This window comes from Pogona vitticeps, chromosome 1, assembly GCF_051106095.1.
Source record: "Pogona vitticeps strain Pit_001003342236 chromosome 1, PviZW2.1, whole genome shotgun sequence".
In the NCBI taxonomy this organism is placed as follows: domain Eukaryota; kingdom Metazoa; phylum Chordata; class Lepidosauria; order Squamata; family Agamidae; genus Pogona; species Pogona vitticeps.
The window spans coordinates 135021346-135043846 of NC_135783.1; the positions used below are offsets into that span (position 1 = coordinate 135021346).

At 42.4% G+C, this 22501-nt stretch overlaps 1 protein-coding gene across 5 annotated transcripts in view; it reads left to right on the plus strand.

Moving 5' to 3' along the window:
• The window catches only part of GRHL1 (grainyhead like transcription factor 1), a 75687-nt gene that overhangs the window by 15570 nt on the left and 37616 nt on the right, over window positions 1–22501 (plus strand). For all 5 annotated transcript variants that reach the window (XM_073001490.2, XM_078387961.1, XM_078387966.1 and 2 more), the window contains exons 3-8: window positions 3330–3394; window positions 6147–6540; window positions 8419–8495; window positions 10002–10158; window positions 10665–10776; window positions 12710–12804. In XM_073001490.2, the coding sequence (XP_072857591.2) occupies window positions 3330–3394; window positions 6147–6540; window positions 8419–8495; window positions 10002–10158; window positions 10665–10776; window positions 12710–12804 (900 nt within the window). The remainder of the gene's footprint in view (window positions 1–3329; window positions 3395–6146; window positions 6541–8418; window positions 8496–10001; window positions 10159–10664; window positions 10777–12709; window positions 12805–22501) is intronic.

The following is a 22501-nucleotide window of genomic DNA, read 5'->3' on the forward strand; positions in this document are numbered from 1 at the left end:
AAAAGAAATATTTACCCTGTCCCCCACTTCATACAACATGTAGTTAGTTAAATTGCAGAATGGAATGATAGTGGGATAATCCTCTTTAAGCAACAGTAGTTGATGACACTTTCAGCAACTGTTGATGACAGTATTTTTAAAAAGCAAGAATGCTGTGCAAAATGATTTTAACAATGCAAACTCAGCATATGAGGTGGAGGTGTAAGGGGGTAGAAGTGGCCATTAGGGAGCATGATCATTGGAGGGGGAAAGTTATTAGAGATTTGATCCAAGAAAGTAACTTTTCCAAAGTGTGGGCTATTATAATGGCTATGAACAGCCTCCAGATGACAGATTTCAGCATGGCTCTCAGGACCAGAATTGGAAGCAAGAGAAGACAGCTGTTACTGCCTTGAAGTCCTGCTTGTGGATTTCTCTGAGGCATCTCATTGTCAACTTGCATTGGTGGTCAAGGCCAGTGGGGTTCTCAGCTGTTGGTTCTCCAGATGTTTGTGACATTGGTTTCCAGAATCTCTGTCTATTCGCCATAACTGGCTGGGGCTTCTGGGATCTGAAGTCCAAAACATATGGAGAAACACTGGACCAGATGGGGCCTTGTACTCTTGCGTTCCAACCTGCCAAATGCAGCAGGAGCTGGCAAAACATGGCAAAGAAGGATGGTCTATGATCTGATATGATGGGCCCAGAATAATGGGCCAAACAACATCTGGAAAGCCATGATCTCTCCGCCCTGTGCAGTAGAACCATTTCTGGATTTAAAATGACAATTTGAAACCATGAGGTGACAGATTATCAATAAGAGCCATGTCTGAACAGAACCATTTTCAAGTTCACATGGCTTTTTCTTGTCCTTTTGGCGTGTTATGTCAGAGGAAGGTCTCCCAAGGAACCTTCCTTGGCCTTGCTCTAAGGCAGCCTTCCACGCTCTGGATACGCTCCACTCCTGATCATTGGCCATACTGACGGGTGCTGGTGGTAATGATGGCCCCAAACATCTTGAGGGTGCTGGGTTGGTGAGAGGCTGCATGGACGGTTGTATGTTGGCTACAAGTACTCAGTACAGAATTGCAACACTTGTAGATGTGATCTGCTGCAAGTCACAAGAGGGTTATTTTTTCCCTTGTTGGGAGCATACCCCATTCTCACAGAAATCCCAGGCATTCTGAGAAATGCAGCATTGCCATGCCTTTGTAGCTGTTTGGCCACTTTTCGGTTCAGGATGGGTTGGTGCAGGAGTGAAAGCTTGGCCCCCAGCCCAAATGTACGGAAACAATCTTGTCTGTGTAAAACTGCCAGTCCCTCCGTTGGTGTCCACGCTTGTGGGAGAATTCTGGGAGTAGTGGTCCACAAAAGTAACCTGTCCAGTCTTCAAAACAACACAACTGTATGGGAATGGTGTCTCCTTGTCTCCAGAAAAATCTGCAAAGGCAGCTCTGCGCTTTAGTGTGTGCTGATTGTAAATATCTAAAACTTGTTAGACCAGCTGCAGGACTTGAGGGGGTACTGGTCTGACCCAGTGATGTCACCTCGTTCAGCTCTTACCTTGTAAGAAAAAAAAAACCCACTTATGAAAGACTTGCAAAGGAAAGCTGTGTGGGGTGAGAGTGGTTTTAGATTAGCATTTGGGGGTGTGGGAGCCTTTAACTGACATGGCGTCATCCCTGAACAATCCAGCCCGTATGCCTCAGACGTTTCTTTAGGAAAAAAACCAAGTTGTAATCAATTGAACTTGCTTTCTGTGTGGAAATTTTGTTTGTTTGTTTTTAAAGCATACAGAAAGATTACTTTGGCAAAACATTAGTTGGGTTCTTCCCTGTCAAATTAATGAGGTACTGCTAGAGAAAACCAGTAGGTGTTACCAAAGCCTTTTCCCATCTTCCAGTGAAATGACTCCTGCTCACAAACCCAACATCTGTTAGAACCGCCCTTATTGTCTTTATGTCTTTATGCATAATTTGAGTTAGCTTTTTATATCTTCATAATTATAGTTCCTACAATGTATAGATGAATGGTGGAATAGTCATATTCTGAGAGTGACAGCCCTTTACGATGTACCATGGTTGACTTGCAACTGGACAAAGTACTTCTTGCAGTTTCTTTATTTGGCAGTCTGTGTTTTCCTGATGCCCCCAGACTCATCCTATACGAAATTAAGTCTCTTTCTCTCTCTCCCTCTCCCTCTCCCTCTCCCCCTCTCTCTCTCTCCCTCCCTCCCTCTCTCTCTCTCTCTCTCTCTCTCTCTCTCTCTCTCTCTCTCTCTCACACACACACACACACACACACACACACACACACACACACACACACACACACACACACACACACACAGAGAGAGAGAGAGAGAGAGAGAGAGAGAGAGAGAGCCTTGCACCTGATATGCTGAATTTGTGGTGTAAAATCTATTTTGCATAGCATTCCTGCTTTTTTAAAATGGTGTCATCAGCCTCTAACTACTCTTGATTAAAGAGGGTGTTTCCACTGTCATTTAATGACTTGTATGTGCAAGGGGGAGGTGTTTGAATGCAAAGATATTGCTGATAGAGCCGTTTTCGTTGCTGTAGGACAGCAGCCTAATTTCACCCTAACGTTCAAAAATGGTTAAAACTGCCTGATGTACATCTTAGTATTCATGGTACAAATTGTCAGCTTAAGGTCTCTTCAAAATTTTGATTGCTATTTGTGTGTATTTCCTTTGGGGTCGTTGTTGTTTTAAAATATATTTAAGATTTAATTTTTATATTTGCATTCATGGCAATCTTTTTCACAGGCTATCATAAAAAGAACTGAAAGCGGTGCCTTAAAAGTAAAATGTTGTGAGGAACATAACAGGGAGAAGTTAAAATCATAGTGTTCTACAGAGTGCGCTCTCTCTCTCTCTCTCTCTCTCTCTCTCTCTCTCTCTCTCTCTCTCTCTCTCTCTCTCTCTCTTTTGCACTGTAACTCCCAAGTCAAGCTCTGATTCCTGAAGCTCCAAGCACCATCCCAAATATGATTCGTAAAGAATTCTATGGCTTAGAAAATTCTCTGTTGGGCCTGATACAAAACCCAACAGAGGATTTTCTAAGCCACAGAATTCTTTATGAATCAGATTTAGGATTGTGCTTGGAGCTTGACTTATACTGTAGGCTTGGGGAATCAGATCTTGACTTGGAGTTACAGTTTGGCAGCAAACAGAACTGTTCTCAAGCTGGATGCCTCTGACTTTAATAGTTATCTGTAATGGACGATGTTTATCTATCTTCCCCTGTTTTCTGCTCTGATTATACTTAACATTCATGAAAAACGTGCTTGGTTTTAATTAATTACTTGTCTGTTTTCTACTTTGAAAGGTTCCCCGGAGAGCCTCAGCAGTGAAACCAGATGTCGATCATTCGGATCAGGATCATGGCAAAAGGTTCAGTATCCAGCACTGAAGTGTTTGCTTAAAAAGAAAAAGAAAAAGCCATGGCTTGCCCATTATCTCCCTATAGAAAAAAAAGAAGGACATTTTAATTAACTCAGAATTTGTTTTTCATAGTTGGTCTGGGAAAGATTTCTTTTTAAAACTGGAGGGATTGGATTAGTTTCAGATCTTGTCTTCTTAATAGCCCCAAAGTTGAGTATTGTTGGGTACTGTAGTTCAAAAGTCACTACTCCCCTTTGACTATTGTGACCACCCAGTTGTTTGGATGGATTGATAGACCTTCAGGGGTGGGCAAAATGCGCCCCCCAGATGTTGCTGAACTGCAACTCCCATAATTCCTAGCCCACACAGCCAATAGTGTGAAGAGAGTTGGGCCTAGCCCACACAGTGAGGAATGTTGGGATTTGCAGTTCAGGAACATCTGGAGGGCCGCACTTCGCCCAGGTCTGCTTACCTCTATGGGAGCACATGCAAGGTAACCCTTGAACATGTAGTTCAGTGTCTTCCAGTGCCTATGGAGTGAATGAGGCACGTTTCCTGTTGGTCTGGCAGAACTGTCCCTTACGGGGATATATGTCTTTGTTTTCTGACGATGGGATTTCTTTGGGATAGAACAAACACCTCTCTTTACACATCTAGGAGGCCTGGATTAATTTCCTACAGTAGATTGAATCCTTCTCATCACCAGGTCCCATGACCTGTCGGTTTCCAGTGACTGCCTGCCATCTCATTGTGTAAAATCCCAGAAAATGTACCTATTTAACATTGAGCCCACAGTTGTACTGATGTGGTTTTGAGAAATTGCACAGCTTTCTTTGGTTGGTTGGAACTAGGACACTTGTACTGAAAAGATAATTCTCTGTTGGTTATCCCTTGCAAAGGACTCAGTTGCCCACATGGATGGCTTCAGCCTAGGGTAGAAAACAGTGGTTGCACCTCAGCAGGCTGATTTTATGGTGGCTTGCAGTGGGGGGTCCAGGGAACTGTGAAGACCACTGAACGACAGTTCTGGATAGCTTGGCTGATAGCCAAAAATGGATTAACCCATGCCAACCCAATTGGAAGGAGATAACATTAGAGAGCAGGCATGAACATGCTAAAATTCATCTCAGAGGGAGGGAGGATGAGTCGCCCTGAAAGAGAGTTGTGCCCAATAAATGACACTCAAAACAACTAGTTGACATTAACTGGCATTGTCTGCAAAACAGACAGTGAAGGATAGGGTTCAAAATGAATGTGTTTTGGCTAGAGATGGGGGTATTCATATATGAATAGGAATAGCCTGCTCAGTTGGAGTTAACAAGGGTCCGGCCCCTGGGGCCAGACCATCCATTCACCCATCTGGTGGCGATGATGGTGGCACCTCTCTTCCTTCCAATTGCTCCGGAGCGCCGCTCAGCTACCCACTTGGCAACCTTTCAGGGAGACTCATCCTCCCTCCCAGGAGTGGCTAGCTGACCAGGAAGAGAATGAAGCTGTGGAGTGACTGGAAGCATGAGCAGGGCCGTCACTGGATGTGTGAGTGGACAGTCCAGCCCCAGGAGCAGACCCTTGTTAACCAGCTGTGCAGGGATATTCGTATATAAATACGAATACCCCCATCTCTAGTTATGGGTTCTAGCCTCTCTGGCATTCGATACATGAAAATGCCTGTGTTCACCATGGAAGTTACTAAAACTATTTTAAAGTCCTCCCATGTGAAGACTTTATTATCCTTAGAATCCAAACTAGACTTCTTGTATAGGGAATGTTTAGAAAAGTTACTTTTCTAAACATTCCATATGCAATGTTTAGAAAAGTTACAAAACCTAGGATTATCTAGAAGTTGAATCATGGCAACTGGACTTCTTTCTTATTAGGTTGAAATGTTTCACTATTCATCCAGGTAGTTTCTTCAGTCTGAGGAGAGTTGGTAGGGGATAACCAACATGGAGGATAGCTATATCAGGGATCTCCTACCGACTCTCCTCAGACCAAAGAAGTTGCTTGGATGAGTAGTGAAATGTTTCAACCTGACAAGAAAGAAGCCCAGTTGCCATGACTCGACTTTCAGCTAACCTGAACTGGATAATTGAGAATCTTCACAAATACCTCATATTCTTCACTGGCCATTCTGGATAGGGAGATTCTGGGAACCATAGTACAGAACGTTAACCTTTCCAAGCTCTGCAGAAGCCAGTACAATGATGCCCCGCTTAATGATTTACCCCACTTGACGACGAATCCACTTCACGACGATGTTTTAGTGATCGCTATTGCGATCGCAAAACGATGTTTTAATGGGCAAAATCCACTTTGCAACAATCAGTTCCCTGCTTCGGGAACCGATTCTTTGCATTACAACGATCAAAACAGCTGATCATCGGGTTTTCAAAGTTGCCGCCGGCTGTTCAAAATGGCTCCGCGCTGTGTTCAGGATGGATTTTTCGCTGCACAGGCATCAGAAAATGGCTGTCCTATGGAGGATCTTCGCTGGACGCTGAAGTATTTCACCCATTGGAATGCTTTGAACCGGTTTTCAATGCATTTCAGTGGGCTTTTTTATTTCGCTTGACGATGATTTCGCTCTACAGTGATTTCGCTGGAATGGATTAGCCTCGTCAAGCGAGGCACCGCTGTATGGGAATCCTTCCAGGACAATGAGACCAGGCAGGATTGAGGTCCTATACTTTTTGGTTTAGAAATGGATGCCCCCTCCCAAGGCTTTTCTGTGTCACCTGACCAAATCTCTTTGTCTATTTAGGAACAGTATACCAAACATGACGGAACAGTCGCTCATTTCTCCTGGGGAAAACCGAGTGCAAGTCTTGAAAAATATGCCTTTGAATATTGTCCTCCCGCACACTTCCCAAATGGGTGTGGACAAGCGGGGCCACCTGACGACTTCGGACACGACCGTCACGGTCTCTGTGGCCTCCATGCCTGCCCATTCAATCAAGACAGAAGCACAGCCACACAGCTTCACAGTGGGCGTCCCTCCAGCCGTTTATCACTCGGAAGCCCCCCCTGATCGGGTGGTGGTTTTAGACCGAACCCTCAGTGCAGACCAGTTTAGCTCCAGCACCCAGACTCAGAATTCCCAGCGGCGCACTCCAGATTCTACCTTCTCAGAGTCCTTCAAAGAAGGCGTGCAAGAGGTACAGCTGCAGCCAGTTTGTTTTGCTTATGACAATATGTAAAACAAGGGCAGAACTAAGATATTGACATTTTTCAGATTACAGCTCCCCAGAATCCCTGAACTAGCAGTGATGAATCCAGAGGTACCTCCAGGGAGGAACATGTAGTCTGAGCTGTCCTGCTCACTGGCTTTGCTGGTTAGGAGATATCTTGAATTTTGGCATTTTTAAAAGCATGGAGTACCCTCAGCCCTATATTTAAGTAACAATTGAACCACTTCCCCCTCAGCCCCTCTTATTTTGTCTGTTCTCCCTCATTGGTGCATGGGTAAAGGTAAAGGTAAAGGTTCCCCTTGACATTTTTTGTCCAGTCGTGTTCGACTCTAGGGGGCGGTGCTCATCCCCGTTTCCAAGCCACAGAGCCAGCGTTTTGTCCGAAGACAATCTTCCGTGGTCACATGGCCAGTGCGACTTAGACACGGAACACTGTTACCTTCCCACCGAGGTGGTCCCTATTTATCTACTCGCATTTGCATGCTTTTGAACCACTAGGTTGGGGGGAGCTGGGACAAGCAACGGGCGCTCACTCCGTCGCGTGGATTCGCTCTTACAGCTGCAGATCTACAGACCTTACAGCACACAGGCTTCTGCGGTTTAACCTGCAGCGCCACCATGTCCCTGAAGTTCAGACACATATTTCTTTTTCTGTGATGTTGTCTTGAAATCAGGTTCCTATTTGGTATCAGGTTCCTATTTGGTTCTTACATAAACCAGAAATCTCAGTCCGGTGGATTAGAAATAAAAGCTGTCTCTGAACATCCTATGGGTATAATACGCTAAATTTAAAACAAAAGCAACTACTATACAACACGAAATCACTCACGACAACACATGGCTCATTTTACAGGACATGCTCCTTTAGCTTGAATGTTTGGTAATAATACAGGCAAGGCAGAAATACCCCGAACTTTGTGTGTAAGGGTCTGTTTTCAAGACAACATCACAGAAAAAGAAATATGTGTCTGAACTTAAGTGCGAACATTTCTAAACATCTGAGTACCTAATTGAAATACCCGTGGTGGAACTAAGCTTCTTTTTTGACTTCTTCTTTCTAGTTCCTGAAAGAAATCCAAACACCATGTTAAAGAACAACAACCTGCCTTTGAACTAAAGTGTGCAAATGAATGCTTTCTCTTGCATGCTTTTTGTGGTTTTGCTTGCCTTACTGTGGAGCTGGAATCTTGGCAGAATATTTGGTGCCCTTTACCTAGGAAACAAAATCTTTGGGGACAGGAATTATGACAGTGCAACCTTATATCATAACCGTTGTAAAACAGACCCTTCCAGCTTGGCCGTTCTTGCGTCACCTAGTGCTCCCTGCCATCTTGTTTTAGTGCACATAATAAGAGGTTGCCAACACTTATTTGATGTCATTTGTTGCAGTTATGCTTTACATTGTGAAGACAAGTAGTTAATCGTTGTTACTTATTGCAGTGTTTTCAAAAGAATCTGTTGATAATTTTATGTGATCCTTTTTGTTCCTGGGGGAAATCTTAGAATTGATATGAAAAGGGCAAAACAAAAAAACTTGAGAAATCTCACTCAAAATGTGTCGTAAAATGATCTCAAAAAGTAATTAGAAACCAGTACACCTGTCCTCCAAAATACACCACTCCACCAAGATTTAGTGATGTTTTCCCTACTATGTCACTTTTGAAATGCTGCTTCATGACATCCTTATTATGAAAAAAGAGTAACTTGTTACAGGTTATCTACAGTATACGAATCCTAACTTCTTGTTTCCAAGCACGGGCAAAAATGTTTATTAATGATTAATTTAGGACTTCAGCCTCTTTCAAATCTGCCGCCAGTGTCTGAAAGGTTTATTAATATTTCCAGGTTTTTTTCCCTGCCGAGTTGAATCTTCGAATGGCCAGCATGAATTCTGAAGACTACGTGTTTGAAAGCATTGCTGGGTAATGTCTTCTCCTTCACATGCAGCTGTTGTCCAGCAGTCTCTCTCTCTCTGATGCCTCAGGGCAAGGCCTCCATTTCGGTTCGTCTCCGGCTTGGAAACGCTGTTTTGGCACAATTAGTAGGCAGCATTTCTTCCAAGGAAGGCACGCAAGAAAGCTCACAATGTTAAAACATGTAAAACTAAAAACACAGTACACTGTACATTTAAAAGCTATTGACATATACTATAAATAATTAGAAATACATTGTGAAATGAAGCAAGGGAGATCTCAGTGGAAAGGACTGGGTGTTCCTGTCCAACTATTTGGGAAGCTGTGGACCATGTGGACTTACCATTGGAGTCTGATGGTCTGAACGCACCTAGGTTTCCATCATGTTGGAGGACTCGGGCTGCAATATAGTTTTAAAGTTACCGGGCAGTAAGTCCCAGTGAATGTTGTCGGGCTTGGCAAGCTAGAAGCTGGGTTCCCCCCCACACACACACACACACATTTATAGCCCAGCTTTCTCTCACCCAGATCAGCGATGGAGAACCTATGGCACGCATTCCACAGCTGGCATGCAGAGCCTTTTCCGCAGACACGCGAGCCATAAGTTGCCGGATCGCTACTCCCCCCTGCGCAGCCAACCCTTAGAAGGTGGCTGCAGCTGTGGTCCTAGCGCTTCAAGAGGCGGTGGGCTAGGATCCAGAGCAGCTGATGCTGGTGGCGGATCTGGAGTGGGATCTTGAGGCACCTCCATGCCTGGGATTCCTCCTTCCACCGCCACTTCCAGTTCTGCCGCTGCCCACTGTTTTTTTTCCCCCCCAGTTTGGGCACTCGGGCCCAAAAAGGTTTGCCATCATTGCCTAGATCAAGGCAACATACACTTCCTACCACATTGTATCCCCATAACTTTTGCAAGTTAAGGCAGGCTGAGAGAAAGCAAAAAGCATGCTGCTTATATACTGTCCCACAGTGCTTAAAGCACTCTTTAGGCAATTTAGAATTTAATTACTGTATTCAGGCTACACATTCTCCTCTCCCCCCACAAGCTGGATACTCAATGTACCAACCTTGGAAGGATGGAAGGCTGAGTTGAACCTTGAGCTGGCTAGCTGGGATTGAACCCAGGTCCTAAGCAGAGATTTGGTTGCAGTACTGCAGTTTAACCACTGTACCATGAGGCTGCTTTGGCTAGTTCTTCTGAGATAGAGGGCGAGGTATAAATCATATAAACAGCACCTGTGCCTGGTTACTAGTCAAGACAGCTATCTCTTGACTCCAGCATCAGAGGCACTACATCTCTGGATACCTTCTGTTGGAGAATAGGAGTGGTGGGTGTAATTATCATAGGAATTGGCCATAACAGGAGAAGAGAGGCCCTTTCTCTTGTTTTTAGAAAGGCAGTGGCCTGTCTTGTTATCTTTTGTATGTGTTGTTCATACAGTCCATTGACTGCTAAACTGAGGTTCTTTCCAGATGTAATTGCCTTCTAATTCCTCCCCCTCCTTTCTGACTCTCCAGGAACAACTTTGAATATACACTGGAAGCTTCTAAATCACTTCGACAGAAGCCAGGAGACAATACCATGACCTACTTAAACAAGGGCCAGTTTTATCCCATCACCTTGAAGGAGATCAGTGGTGGGGAAGGAATCCATCAACCCATCAGTAAAGTTCGAGTGAGTTGTGTCCTTAGAAACTAGGTGGTAGAGGAGGATGGTGGGCCCAGTGGCAGAGGGTGGCGGATAGGAAGCCAGGGCACTGCTAGCAGATTTCTTGTGTGATGCTTGGAATCTGTCGGTTGTTGGGATTCTTGCCAAATTGTTCACACATAGATTTACACACATGCCTGTGTGTGCACCCTGCCTTGCGTGCCCTCTCTGTTTGTTATTGGAGAGCTACTGCTAATTCAAGACATCCTTCCCATTATGGGAGGTTATCTTCCCCACCCATCCGGGTGTGGAGATTTCAGAGTTACCAAGGAGATGCCAACTAAGAGGGCTGAACCGCAGGTTAGCTCCACTTATAAGCAGCGCTGTCCACGTCACAGCGTGAAATTATTTTTAAAAGTGGGGAGTGAGGAGGTTAGGCCACAAGCGTAAATGCCACCTCTCCCCCTCTCTTCCCTGAGGGACTTGGCCCAGGGCCCCTCTGGTCAACCTTTCTTTGTTGCTCCCTTTTGAAGAGTGTCATCATGGTCGTATTTGCTGAAGACAAAACAAGAGAGGATCAGCTCCGGCACTGGAAGTACTGGCACTCCAGGCAGCATACAGCTAAACAAAGGTGCATTGACATCGGTAAGAAGCTCCCCTGGCGCAGGTGCCAAAATGGTGCTTGGCAGGGACTCCGCTCTCCGCTCTTTGTTTGTTTTCCTGCACATGCCCAGTAAGTCCAAGGTCCTCTTCAGTCAGTTCTCCTCACAACTCAGGACCATGTGGGTTGAGAAATATTTATGGCCTGTCTTAATCTTCTGAGTTCGGCACCCATTCCCTGCTCCTGAACATGCAGGACATGTTGGTCTCTTGATCCAAGACCATTACTTATCATTGGAAGAGGAACAGGAGGAAATTGAGGATGAGGATGACAACAACAATGATGATTTTTAAAAAAAAAAAACTGGTTCATCCAGTCAAGTATTTTTGTCTTGGGAACTCAAAGAAGTGGAGTGGGCAAGAGAGATGGACTCGGACTGAGGAAGGTAAAGGTAAAGGTTCCCCTTGACAATTTTTGTTCAGTCGTGTTCGACTCTAGGGGGTGGTGCTCATCCCGTTTTTCAAGCCATAGAGCCAGCGTTTTGTCCGAAGACAATCTTCCGTGGTCACATGGCCAGTGCGACTTAGACACGGAACGCTGTTACCTTCCCACCGAGGTGGTCCCTATTTATCTACTCGCATTTGCATGCTTTCGGACCGCTAGGTTGGCGGGAGCTGGGACAAGCGACAGGAGCTCACTCCGTCGTGTGGATTCGATCTTGCAACTGCTTGGTCTTTTGACCCTGCAGCACAGGCTTCTGCGGTTTAGCCCACAGCGCCACCACGTCCCTCGGACTGAGGAAGCTTGGGTTCAAATCCCCACTCGGCCACGGAAGCTCAATTGGGGGCAGCGGCGGTTAGAACTGTTAAAACCAATCTTTAAATATCCCACGCACCTTGAAAGCACTATTGCAATTAGTGTAAGTTAATTCCGACAGGACAGCACATCACACACGCATTGCTGTCTTCGATGTGAGCTTCCTTTGGAGTTGCTAAAGCCCATGTTGCCTTTCCTCCCCAGGAGACACCCCAAACTCATAGGTTCAGTTCTTCATTCCTGAAGCAAAAGGTGTTGGGGACTTAAGCCTACCTGTAGTCCATGCCTTCTGCTTCGGATTTGGTTAGCCATTAATCCCAAATACATATGCTTTTGTTGCTGTTGCTCAGCGTGGAGGCAGTAGGCACTCTGTCCATGAACAGGTCTGCTATTGCTCTTTACTCGTCTGTCTGAAGGGGAGCCCTGGTCTTGCCAAAAAATGAAATGAAATAAAATAAAATCCCAAGACCGAGGTGAGACTCTTTAGCACCAGTAAAGCTCTGGGCATGATCGGGGCACAGCGATGAAAGATGACACGGCAGGTATACCTGCATGCCTCCAGCCAAGCTGTCTTTGGCCCCCTTCCAGGTCCCTTTGGTTGGAAAGCTAGGTTCCTCTCCCTCTCCTTTCCCCCTGTGAATAAAGGTGGGGATTAATCACTTGGCACTGAAAGGCAGACGCGTAGGCAAATTATCCTTTATTATGGAAGGAGTTTTTATGAAGAGCACACATATATCTTTTCTTGGCTGGATGACATCTCTCAAACAAAATCATGGGGCAAGGCAAAGGTAACAGGTGTCGTCTCCTCAAGAAGTTTTCATCACACTCTCTCTCTCTCTCTCTCTCTCTCTCTCTCTCTCAAAAGAAACTGAATTATTATTATTAAATGCCGCTAGTGCAGACAGAGGTCACAACTTGTAAATTTTACATTTTTGGCCTACTTGGAATTCCCCCCCCCCCCAAAAACCGTGTTAGCTGGTGAATTCTCAAAGTCGTAGGGTAAAAAGTAATTTTTGCAATATCAAAGTTTAAGCTCTTTTCTGTCACACAATGTGGAAGACAGTAAGTGGCTTTCTTTTTAATTTGGCTAGTTCCTTATGAACATGTGAGCCGAGGATTAACATAATCTGCCTCCGGTTTAATGGGCTGTTTTTCTTCCAGCGGACTACAAGGAAAGCTTCAACACCATCAGTAACATCGAAGAGATTGCCTACAATGCAATCTCCTTCAGTTGGGACATTAATGATGAAGCCAAGGTAGGCGCCCAGACTGGTCTTTTTTTGATATCTGGAGAGAGAGAAATGTGTGGGGTCCCATGTGTGTGTTTAATGTGGCAGTGACCAAGAGTTGTATTGGTTTTTTTGGTGAAGGAGCAGCCACTGAAAGATTGCCCAGCTGTGCTTGAATACGTTTAAAGTTTGTGGAAGGTCCCATAGATCAGAGCTTGGGGAAGCTTTTGGTTTTCTGGACTACAGCTCTCAGAATCCCCAAGTCAGCACGGCCATTGGTTGATCCTGAGAGTTGTAAACTCAAAAAAGTAGCTTTCCTAAGCTTTGGCTCTGACTATTTGAGGCTGGAAGAGAAGTGGATGGTATCCCTTTTCTGACTCCCTTTTCTTCCTGTTACCCAAATAACAATCAGACATGTACAGGTGCATGTTTAGCTGGAGGAGGGAAGCCTCACTGTCTGACCCCTTCTTTCAGTGTGGCTCTGGCTGAGAAAACTTTTTTTTTTTGGCAGTTTGTCAAAATCTGCTGCACCTATTCAAACACCGTTTTCAGCGATCTAAGTTTAAACAGAGGTGTGTTTGCAGGCTGGAACTTGTAATCCTCTGCAACCAGTCCATCTCCTCCCATCAAAGTGTCCTGGTGTGTCCGATTTTCTGAGTCACTCTCCTCCATTTGATAAGCAGAGTGTTTGCCTGAGAGTTATGACACTTCTGTTAGGGTTTCCCCCAAATGATGCCTTGATTTCACATCGATATGCAAACTGTTTACATATGGTTATTAATGCTTGAGTGAAGTTGATCATAGGACGGTCAGCTAAAGCAGCTTCCAGACCATCATCCTGTGGTGATGGGCCAGGACTTTTTAAAAAATAGCTCTTTAATTAGTTGTTTCTCTTCAGAGTAACTGAATTGCTTTTAGTCATTTTCATCACCATCTATAACTGGATAGAAAAACTTGAAAAGTAACAGCTATACTAGAAAAAGAAGTTATCCTCCTTAAATAACAGTCAAGTAATGTAATTGCCTCTTAATTGCTAGAGGAAAAATAATTATAAGAGAATGGCTACTTGCAAGTGCTGTCCTTCTTTCTTTGTTGCCTCGACTGACCCAATGTTACCCACTGGGTATGAGGTGCACATTTATTGTCTTCACTACTTAGAGGTGTTTCATGTTGGTATCTGGGGTGGAAGGTTTTGTTGAGTTGTCTTATTGTGAACAGCTTACAGTAGTGCTTTGCACTAAGAAATGCACTAAGCAAGCAAGCAAACAAGTTATTTCTGAGTCTTCCCAAGTTCTTTCCAGCATTACTCAGGATCTGATCGACAGGCTGTAGTTTCCATAGCAATATTCAGTTGGTTCAAGCTCTTGTTAATCAAGTTCATGCAACATTCTTTTTTTTAAATTTCCAAAACAAAAATACAAAATACCTACTAATACACTCTAAACCACAATGCTCCCCCATACCCACGGGACCCTTTGGAGCAATACTTTTAATATGAACCTCCTTTCCAAAATGTATTGATTGTTGTTTAAAGGCTTTTCCCTTTCCTTTCACTAATACAAATTCAACAAATCTACTTCAAATAGCATAAAAATTTTTGAACTTATTTCCCCTCTTTTCATCTTAAGTTCAATAGTCAATTTATCATTTAATGCAATGTCCCATACTTCATTATACCAATCTATTAATTTAATATCATTTTTAACTTTCCACAATCTAGCTATTAATATTCTAGCACTTGTCATAAAATTGGAAATCAATTCCTTTGAGCAATAATCAAATTCTGTCTTATCAAAAATTGACAACAAAACAATTTTAGAATTTAATTCAGTATCTTTTCCAAATATATCACATATTTCCTTAAAAATCAGTTTCCAAAATTTCTGAATCCGTTTGCACTCCCACCACATATGATAATATATCCCAATTTCTTCATCACATTTCCAACAGGCCTTAGAATAGTCTGAATTTATGATATTCAATTTCACCGGAGTCATATACAACCTTAAACTAATTTTTTTATAAATTCCTTTATTCTTACTGACATTAATCTTAAAACTCTCATCTTCCAAATTTTTGTCCAATCCTCTGTTTTAATTTCTGTCTTTAAATCATTTTCCCAAATTGATTTCAAACCATCTGTTTCTGTTTCTTTTTTCTTTTCTTCCAAAATTAGATTATAAATTCTGCTTACTACTCCCTTCCTCAAAGCATCTTTCTGTATGTCTTCATGTGATGATAGAATTGTTCGTACTTAGTACATTCTCTACATTTGCCATCAGTTTTCAACCATTCATTTGTCCAACTATCTAATCGGATATAATTATACCATGATAGTTTATTAGTTTGAAGTTTAACTATAATCTGGCCCTTGAATCTTATTTTAATCATCCAATCCCTAAATCTGGCAACTTTTTTGTCCTTAAACAAATCAGCTAAACTCTTCATGTTTGCTGGGAAATTTTCTATTTCAGTCACTAATTTTAGTGGTGAAGCAAAGGGGCATAACTTCTTTTTATTTCCATTCCAAATATTTAACAAGTTTCTTTAAAAAAAGATTGTTCATCTGATTTATTGTATTTCTTTTTACTACGTTAAACAAATATTTTTCAATATTCCCATTATTTATTTATTTATTTATTTATTTATTTATTTATTTATTTATTTATTTATTTATTTATTTATTTATTTATTTATTTATTTATTTATTTATTTATTTTATATCCCGCCTATCTGGTCAAGCGAGGACCACTCTAGGATCTACTTTCTGAGGATTCCATATCCCACCAAATTAACCTGCCTGTGTTGTATATCTCCAATAAATCTTAACTGAGTCACTATATAATAATTTTTTATATTAGTAATACCTAAACCTCAATTTTTAAGCCTTATACCAATATCTTTTATTTATTGTTGATTTTTACCTTGATTACAAAATCCATTAATTAATCCCTGCCAATACTTTAAATCTTTTTCTTCTAATTGAATCGGGAGCATCCTGAAAAAAAAGTAAGTTTTGGTAATATTTTCATTTTGATCATGGCGATTCTCCCAAACCACGATAATTTCAATTTAGAATACTCCTGCAATTTATCTTTAATATCACTTTTTAAATTTATTAAAGTTTTGCTCCTTTAACTTTTGAGTCACTTTAACTATATTTATACCTAAATATTTAATACAATTACACATTTTAAAACCATATTTATTTGCAAACATTTCTTGATTATATCTGGGAAAAAAGATAACTATTCAGAGGGTTGTTAGGGATAAAATACTGTATGTTTGAGTAATGTTGAGTTTAATTTTAGTGTATTTTTGTTAGTTTGTTGGGGGGGTTGCACACAGGGCCTGTTAGGAGGAGAGATCTTGAACTCAAATGGGTAAGAGAATAAGACTAGCTACTTTAAACGTGAAAGGCCTGGGTTAAATAGTGAAAAGAAGAAGAATAGAAACATTGTTGAAGAAAAATACGGTGGATATTGCCTTTCTGCAAGAGGCAGTCAGAAGATGGAGTCAACAAATTTAAGATGAATAATACAGACATTTATGAAAAAAAACTTTGGAACATCTAAATCTAGAGGTGTGGCAATCATAATTTCTCAAAATTGTGAATGTATAGTGAAACAGGTAGTAAAAGATTGTAATGGTAGATTTATAATAATACAGGGTAAAATGGGTTTGGAAGAATATACTTTGGTTAACATGTAATGTGTTAATACCTAATAATAAACAAGGAGATTTTTATGACACGGTTATTAAAGAAATGGAGAAGGTAAAGAAGGGTTATGTTATTATGGCAGGGGATTTTAATACTGTTATGGATAAGATAAAAGGATAAAACTTTTTATGACCAGAATGATGCTCTTCAGAGAAACACAATATTGAGCAAGAAGGTAAAAAAAAATAATCACTTGAAGGATATTTGGAGGGTAATGAAAGGTGATGAAAGAAGATATACTTATTTTTCAGCAGTATATAATAGTTACTCCAGAATAGATTTTATATTCACATCTCAAGATTTAATTCCTAAGATAGTTAATACTGAGATCAGTTCCATAAAAATAACTGATCATGCTTTGATGTCAATGGAGATTGAGATTAAAAAAGATTATAAAGACTCTAAAAAATGGAGCATGGATATTAACATTTTCCAGTACCCAGAGCTAATAGAAAAGATAAAGAAAGAATGGTTAGAATTTTGGACAATAAATGAAGCAGGAGGTACAAAATTAGGCCTGTTGTGGTTCACAATGAAAGCAATTTCAAGAGGAATTACAATAAGGGAATCCTGTAAACTGAAAAAATTAAGGAGAAAAATGTGAAAAAACTGGAAGACTTGAGAAATTTGGAAAGCAAGTTTTTTTTTAGAAAGAGAGAGAAGGATATTGGCAGAAATTCAGGTAAAGAGAAAGGAACTAAAAAACTTGGAGATAGAGAAAGTCCAGAGAGATTTGATGTATAGAAAGAGGAATTTGTTTGAATTTAGCAATAAAAATTCAAATTTATTAGATAGAATGTGCAAAAAAGATTAAAAATACGATTGGGGTAATTAAAAGATAGAACAGGTAAGAGGTGCAATATAATAAAAGATAAGTTGAAGATTTCTCAAGAATTTTATCAGAAATTATATAAAGGAAATAATGTAATGAAAGAGAATATAGAAAACTATATTAATGAAAATTTAAAAACTAAATTATGGAATGTGATAAAAGAATATTAGAAGAAGAGATTAAAGAACAATTTGCTGAAGTTATTAATAAGCTGAGAAATGGTAAAACACCTGGCCCTGATGGATTGGGTCCAGAATATTATAAACATTTTAGTTCCATTTTGATACCTAAACTAAAAATGTTTTATAATAAAATATTGGAAGGCGAGACAATGCCCCCTTCTTGGAAACATTCATTAATGATTCTTATCCCAAAACCCAACAAGGATTATCTGATCCTGGATATTATAGGCCTATATCTCTAATAAATCAAGATGCTAATGTTTTTACTGCTATACTAGCAGATAGATTAAATAGATTTATAGCAAATTACATTAAAGAGGATCTATTTTATCACTAGATCTATTTAAGGCCTTTGATTGTGTGGAACATTAAAGCTGTTTATAAAAGGTGGGGGATTTGGCAGAAAATTTATAGGGGTTATAGATCAATTATATTCAGATAATACTTCAGAAGTAATAGTTAATGATGGTTTAACAAAGCGGATTTTTATTAATTAATTAATTAATTAATTAATTAATTAATTAATTAATTAATTAATTAAATTTATACCCCGCCCCTCTAGACCATGTCTACCTATTTTTCTAGGCTGAGGTACAAGACAAGGCTGTCCACTTTCACCAATATTGTTTTGTATGGTTATAGAATATATGATTGTATTATATTGTTCGCTAATGCAATAAGAAATGATGATTTAATAAAAGGATTAGGAAAAAAATGATACAATTAAGATTAATTTATTTGCTGATGACTCATTATTGGCCATTAGAAACCCATTAGAAAGTATAGATATTATTAAAAATCATTTAGAAAAATTTGGGGATATAACAGGACTATTATTTGGCAAAAAACACAAATAATGATGTTTAATTATAAGTTCATGCAACACTCAAAGCTAACTTCACCCTCTTTATCATCGTCTCCCTCACCCTCCTACACAGAAAGAGGACAACCTCCACCATTTGAAGAGACTTTTCCAGTGGTTTGGCACCCTGGAAAAACTTGGGAATCATGTATGGATGCAGGACTCTCCCTGGTGCAGATAGTCGCCCTCCATAGCTACCTCCAGAGTGACAGCAAATGAGCATGGAAGGGTGTGGTGCCGTGTGCTTCCCCTTTTTGTATGCCAAATGATCCATTTCAGTTGGGCTTTAGATGTGGTTATGGAACAGAGACCGCTTTGGTCACCTTGATGGATGACCTGCCCTGGGAATTAGACAAGGGGGAATGTGTCCCTCTTAGTTCAGTGCTTTTGATACCATTGACTGTGGTGTCCTTCTTGGCCACCCGTCTGGGAAGGGATTCAGAGATGCTGTGTTGCAGTGGCTCTGGTTCATCCTGGGGAGCAAACCCACAAGGTGGTGCTGGGGGGACACCTGTTAAAGGCCTTGTCTGTTGGCCTGTGGCATACCTCGGAGTTTTGTTCTGTCCCCCCCCCCCCTGTGCTATTTGAAATCTACATGAAAACTCTGGGAGAGGTTGCCCGGACTTTTGGGGTTCCGTGGCACCAGGATGCTGATGACACCCAGCTCTATCTTTTCCATCTAAATCCAAGGGAACGATCTCTGTCCTAAACCAGTGCCTGAGGTCAGCAGCAAACTGGATGAAGGTGAATAAAGTGACGTTTAATCCAGGCAAGACAGAGAGGTGTTCTTCGTCAAAAGGCAGACCAGAGAATAGGGACCCAATCTGTGCTGGATGAGTTTATGTTCTTCCTGAAAACTCAGGTTCATAGTTTGTGTGTACCTTTGGACAGCCCTCTGGGTTTAGTTGCCCGGTCTCAGCAGTGGCCAGAGATGGATTTGCACAATTAAAACTAGTGCACCAGCTGCACTCATTTCTTGATTGACTTGACTTGGCTACAGTGGCACATGCTTTGGTTACCTTCGGTTTGGACTACTGCAGTGTGCTCTGCGTGGGGTGGCTTCTGGAGATGTTTTGAAAACATCAACTGATGCAAAATGCTACAGCCAGACTGTTGACAGGGACTGGTTACTGGGGATGAGGTGACCACCACACCACACCCCGTCGTGACAGCTTCACTGGCTGCGGGCTCATTTCCAGGCTTTATTTGGAGTGTGGGTTGTGACTTTTACAGCTCAGTCCAGGCTGTCTGAAAGACTGGATCCCCTTGAATGAGCCCCACAAGTATTAAGATCCTCAGGGGAGTGCCTTCTCCAGGTTCCACTGCTTTTACAGGTGCATCTGATGAATACCCTGTCCGTGGCTGCTCCCAGGTCATGGAACTTCCTCCATCAGGAAGTGCGGTTGTTTGTCCCCTTTCTTCCTTTCCTTTTTGCCAACAACTTTAGGAAGGCTTTGGGGGAGCCTTCCTAAAGTTGCAGGCAATTGAGATGGGGAGGTCTTTCAAACTTTAGTTTTAAGTAATGTTTTCAAATATTTATATACTGTATTGTAGTTTCAAATTGTAGTTGGTATGTTTTTAATTATTTGTGTATTTTAATTATTTTGGTACACAGCTTGGGTCTCCAACTAGAAGATAAAGACTAAAAGAAATATTAAATAAATAAAGGAAGGAAGGAACACTTGTATAGTACTGTTCATTGTGCTGCTGTCAGATCAGGACTAGATAGCTCCTTCTTAGTGATATTGGGAACCTCTGTAACAACATCATTGTATTTGTGATGATTTTAGTTTGTGACTGAAACTCCAGTCCTAAATGTGTTTACTCAGAGAAGTCCTAATGAACTCAGTGGAAGTTGCTAAGTAAAGGTGTTAAGGATGGTTGTGAATTTCTGTAGATCATTCTGCTGTTATCATCAGAATTGTAAGATGCATTGGCTGTCACCTGAAACCCACTACCTGAAATTTCAGCTTAGCCTTAAATCCTTCAGTTGCCCTTAGGTAAGCCACTTTCCTTCAGCTTCATTTCTCCCTCTACCTGCATCTGCGACTTAAGGACAATGTCTTCTGCCTCATTTTGTGGAACTGTTTGTAGGGAATACTGAGATGATGTCAGTGAAAGAGAGCCAGAGTGAAAGAGCCTTTTCAGCCTAGGAGCTGAATTCCAAGGTGGGAAAAGGCCTTGTGGGTACATTCCAGCACTGCGTAGTCTAACACTAAAGGGAGGGGCCTAAGCAGTTTGGGCCCCATGTAGAATTTTACCCATTAGTCCATTTCCTTACACACCATACAAACTACGGTACGACTCAAATCTATGTGTGTCTACTCTGGAGTGAGATCCAATACAACCACTTCCAGTGCTGCCAATCAGAGAATAATTTCCACGCTTTAAATAAATAGCTTCTTATAGCTACTTATTGGCTAGAGATAACTGCGAAAGAAGCTTCAAGTTGGAAGGAGAGCCCTCGTGGGCCGAAGGCTGCTCGGCTCTGGCTTGCAGCATGCACGGGTAAGTGTCCTCTGTGGAAACAGAGCTGCTGGCTCAAGTTAAATGCCTCCCTCGCCCATTGTTTTCTTCTCGTGGTGGCTCTCTGGAGGCCTGTTGGCCTCCCCAAGCAGGACATGGGTGCAATTTGTGCTCTGCGACATACCGTTTCTGGTAAGGGAATGAAGGTCCACGCACACAGAGCCACAGCCACATGGTAGCCAGGCGCTCTTGGACGAAACCAATGCTCTGGAGCCATTTCAGTCGGGCTTCAGGCCGCGCTATGGTACAGAGACGGCACTGGTCGCACTGTTGGATGACCTGTTGAGGGAGGCCGATGGGGGCAACATGTCCTTGTTGGTCCTCCTCGACATCTCAGCTGCCTTTGATACCGTCGACCACGGTATCCTCCTGGGGAGGCTCTCCGAGATGGGAGTCAGTGGCCTGGCACTCGCCTGGCTCCGCTCCTTCCTGGAGGACCGCCCCCAGAGAGTACAGCTTGGGGAGAGAGTCTCGGCCCCGTGGAATCTCAATTGTGGGGTTCCACAGGGGTCGATCATCTCCCCAATGCTGTTTAATATCTATATGAGGCCGCTGGGCGGGGTCATCAGGGGGTGTGGGGCATCGTGTCATCAGTACGCTGATGACACACAGCTCTACATCTCCTTTACACCAACTTCAGTGGATGCCGTCCGGTCCCTGCAGCGCTGCCTGGACACTGTACTGGAATGGATGCAGTCAAATGGACTGAGGCTGAACCCGGACAAGACGGAGGTCTTGAGGGTGGGCGGCCCTTCCGTCAGCGGCATAGGTGACTCCCTCTCCTTTGGAGGGACGACCCTTGCCGCAAAGAGTGAGGTCCGCAGCTTGGGAATACATCTGGACCCAGCGCTTACCATGGAAACCCAGGTGGCGTCCGTGGTCCGCTCCGCCTATTTTCATCTATGGCGGATTGCCCAGCTGCGACCATATCTTGATCGGGGGGCCCTCACTACTCTAGTCCATGCGCTCGTAATCTCGAGATTAGACCATTGTAATGCACTCTACGTGGGGCTGCCTTTGAGGCTGACGCGGAAACTTCAGATGGTCCAGAATGCAGCAGCCAGGCTCCTTAGTGGGGTGAGAAAACACCAGCATATCTCCCCCACCCTGGCTGCTTTGCACTGGTTACCCATCCGTTTCCGCGTTGACTTCAAAGTGCTAATGATCACTTATAAAGCCCTAAACGGTTTGGGACCTCAATATTTGGCAGACCGTCTTCTCCCACCCAGATCTACCCGAATCACCCGACATAGCCAGCAGGGGCGGCTGAGGGGTCTGACGCCGAGAGAGGCCCGGAAGGAAAAAACAAGAAACCGGGCCTTCTCGGCGGTGGCTCCTCGGCTGTGGAACGCCCTTCCAACAGAAATTCTGCTGGCACCCTCGCTGGGTGTTTTTAAAAGCCAGTTAAAAACTTGGTTATTCAAGCAGGCCTTCCCTCCAGTCAATTAAGTCTTTCTCTTTCTCTTTTTCTTTGCTATTCCATCTTGGTAATCCTCTCTTTAAATTAATTGTTTTAAATTGAAACTGTAGTTGTAATTTTTATGATTTTATATATTTTTATACTGTTTTGTTTTATTTTGTAAGCTGCCCCAAGTAGACAT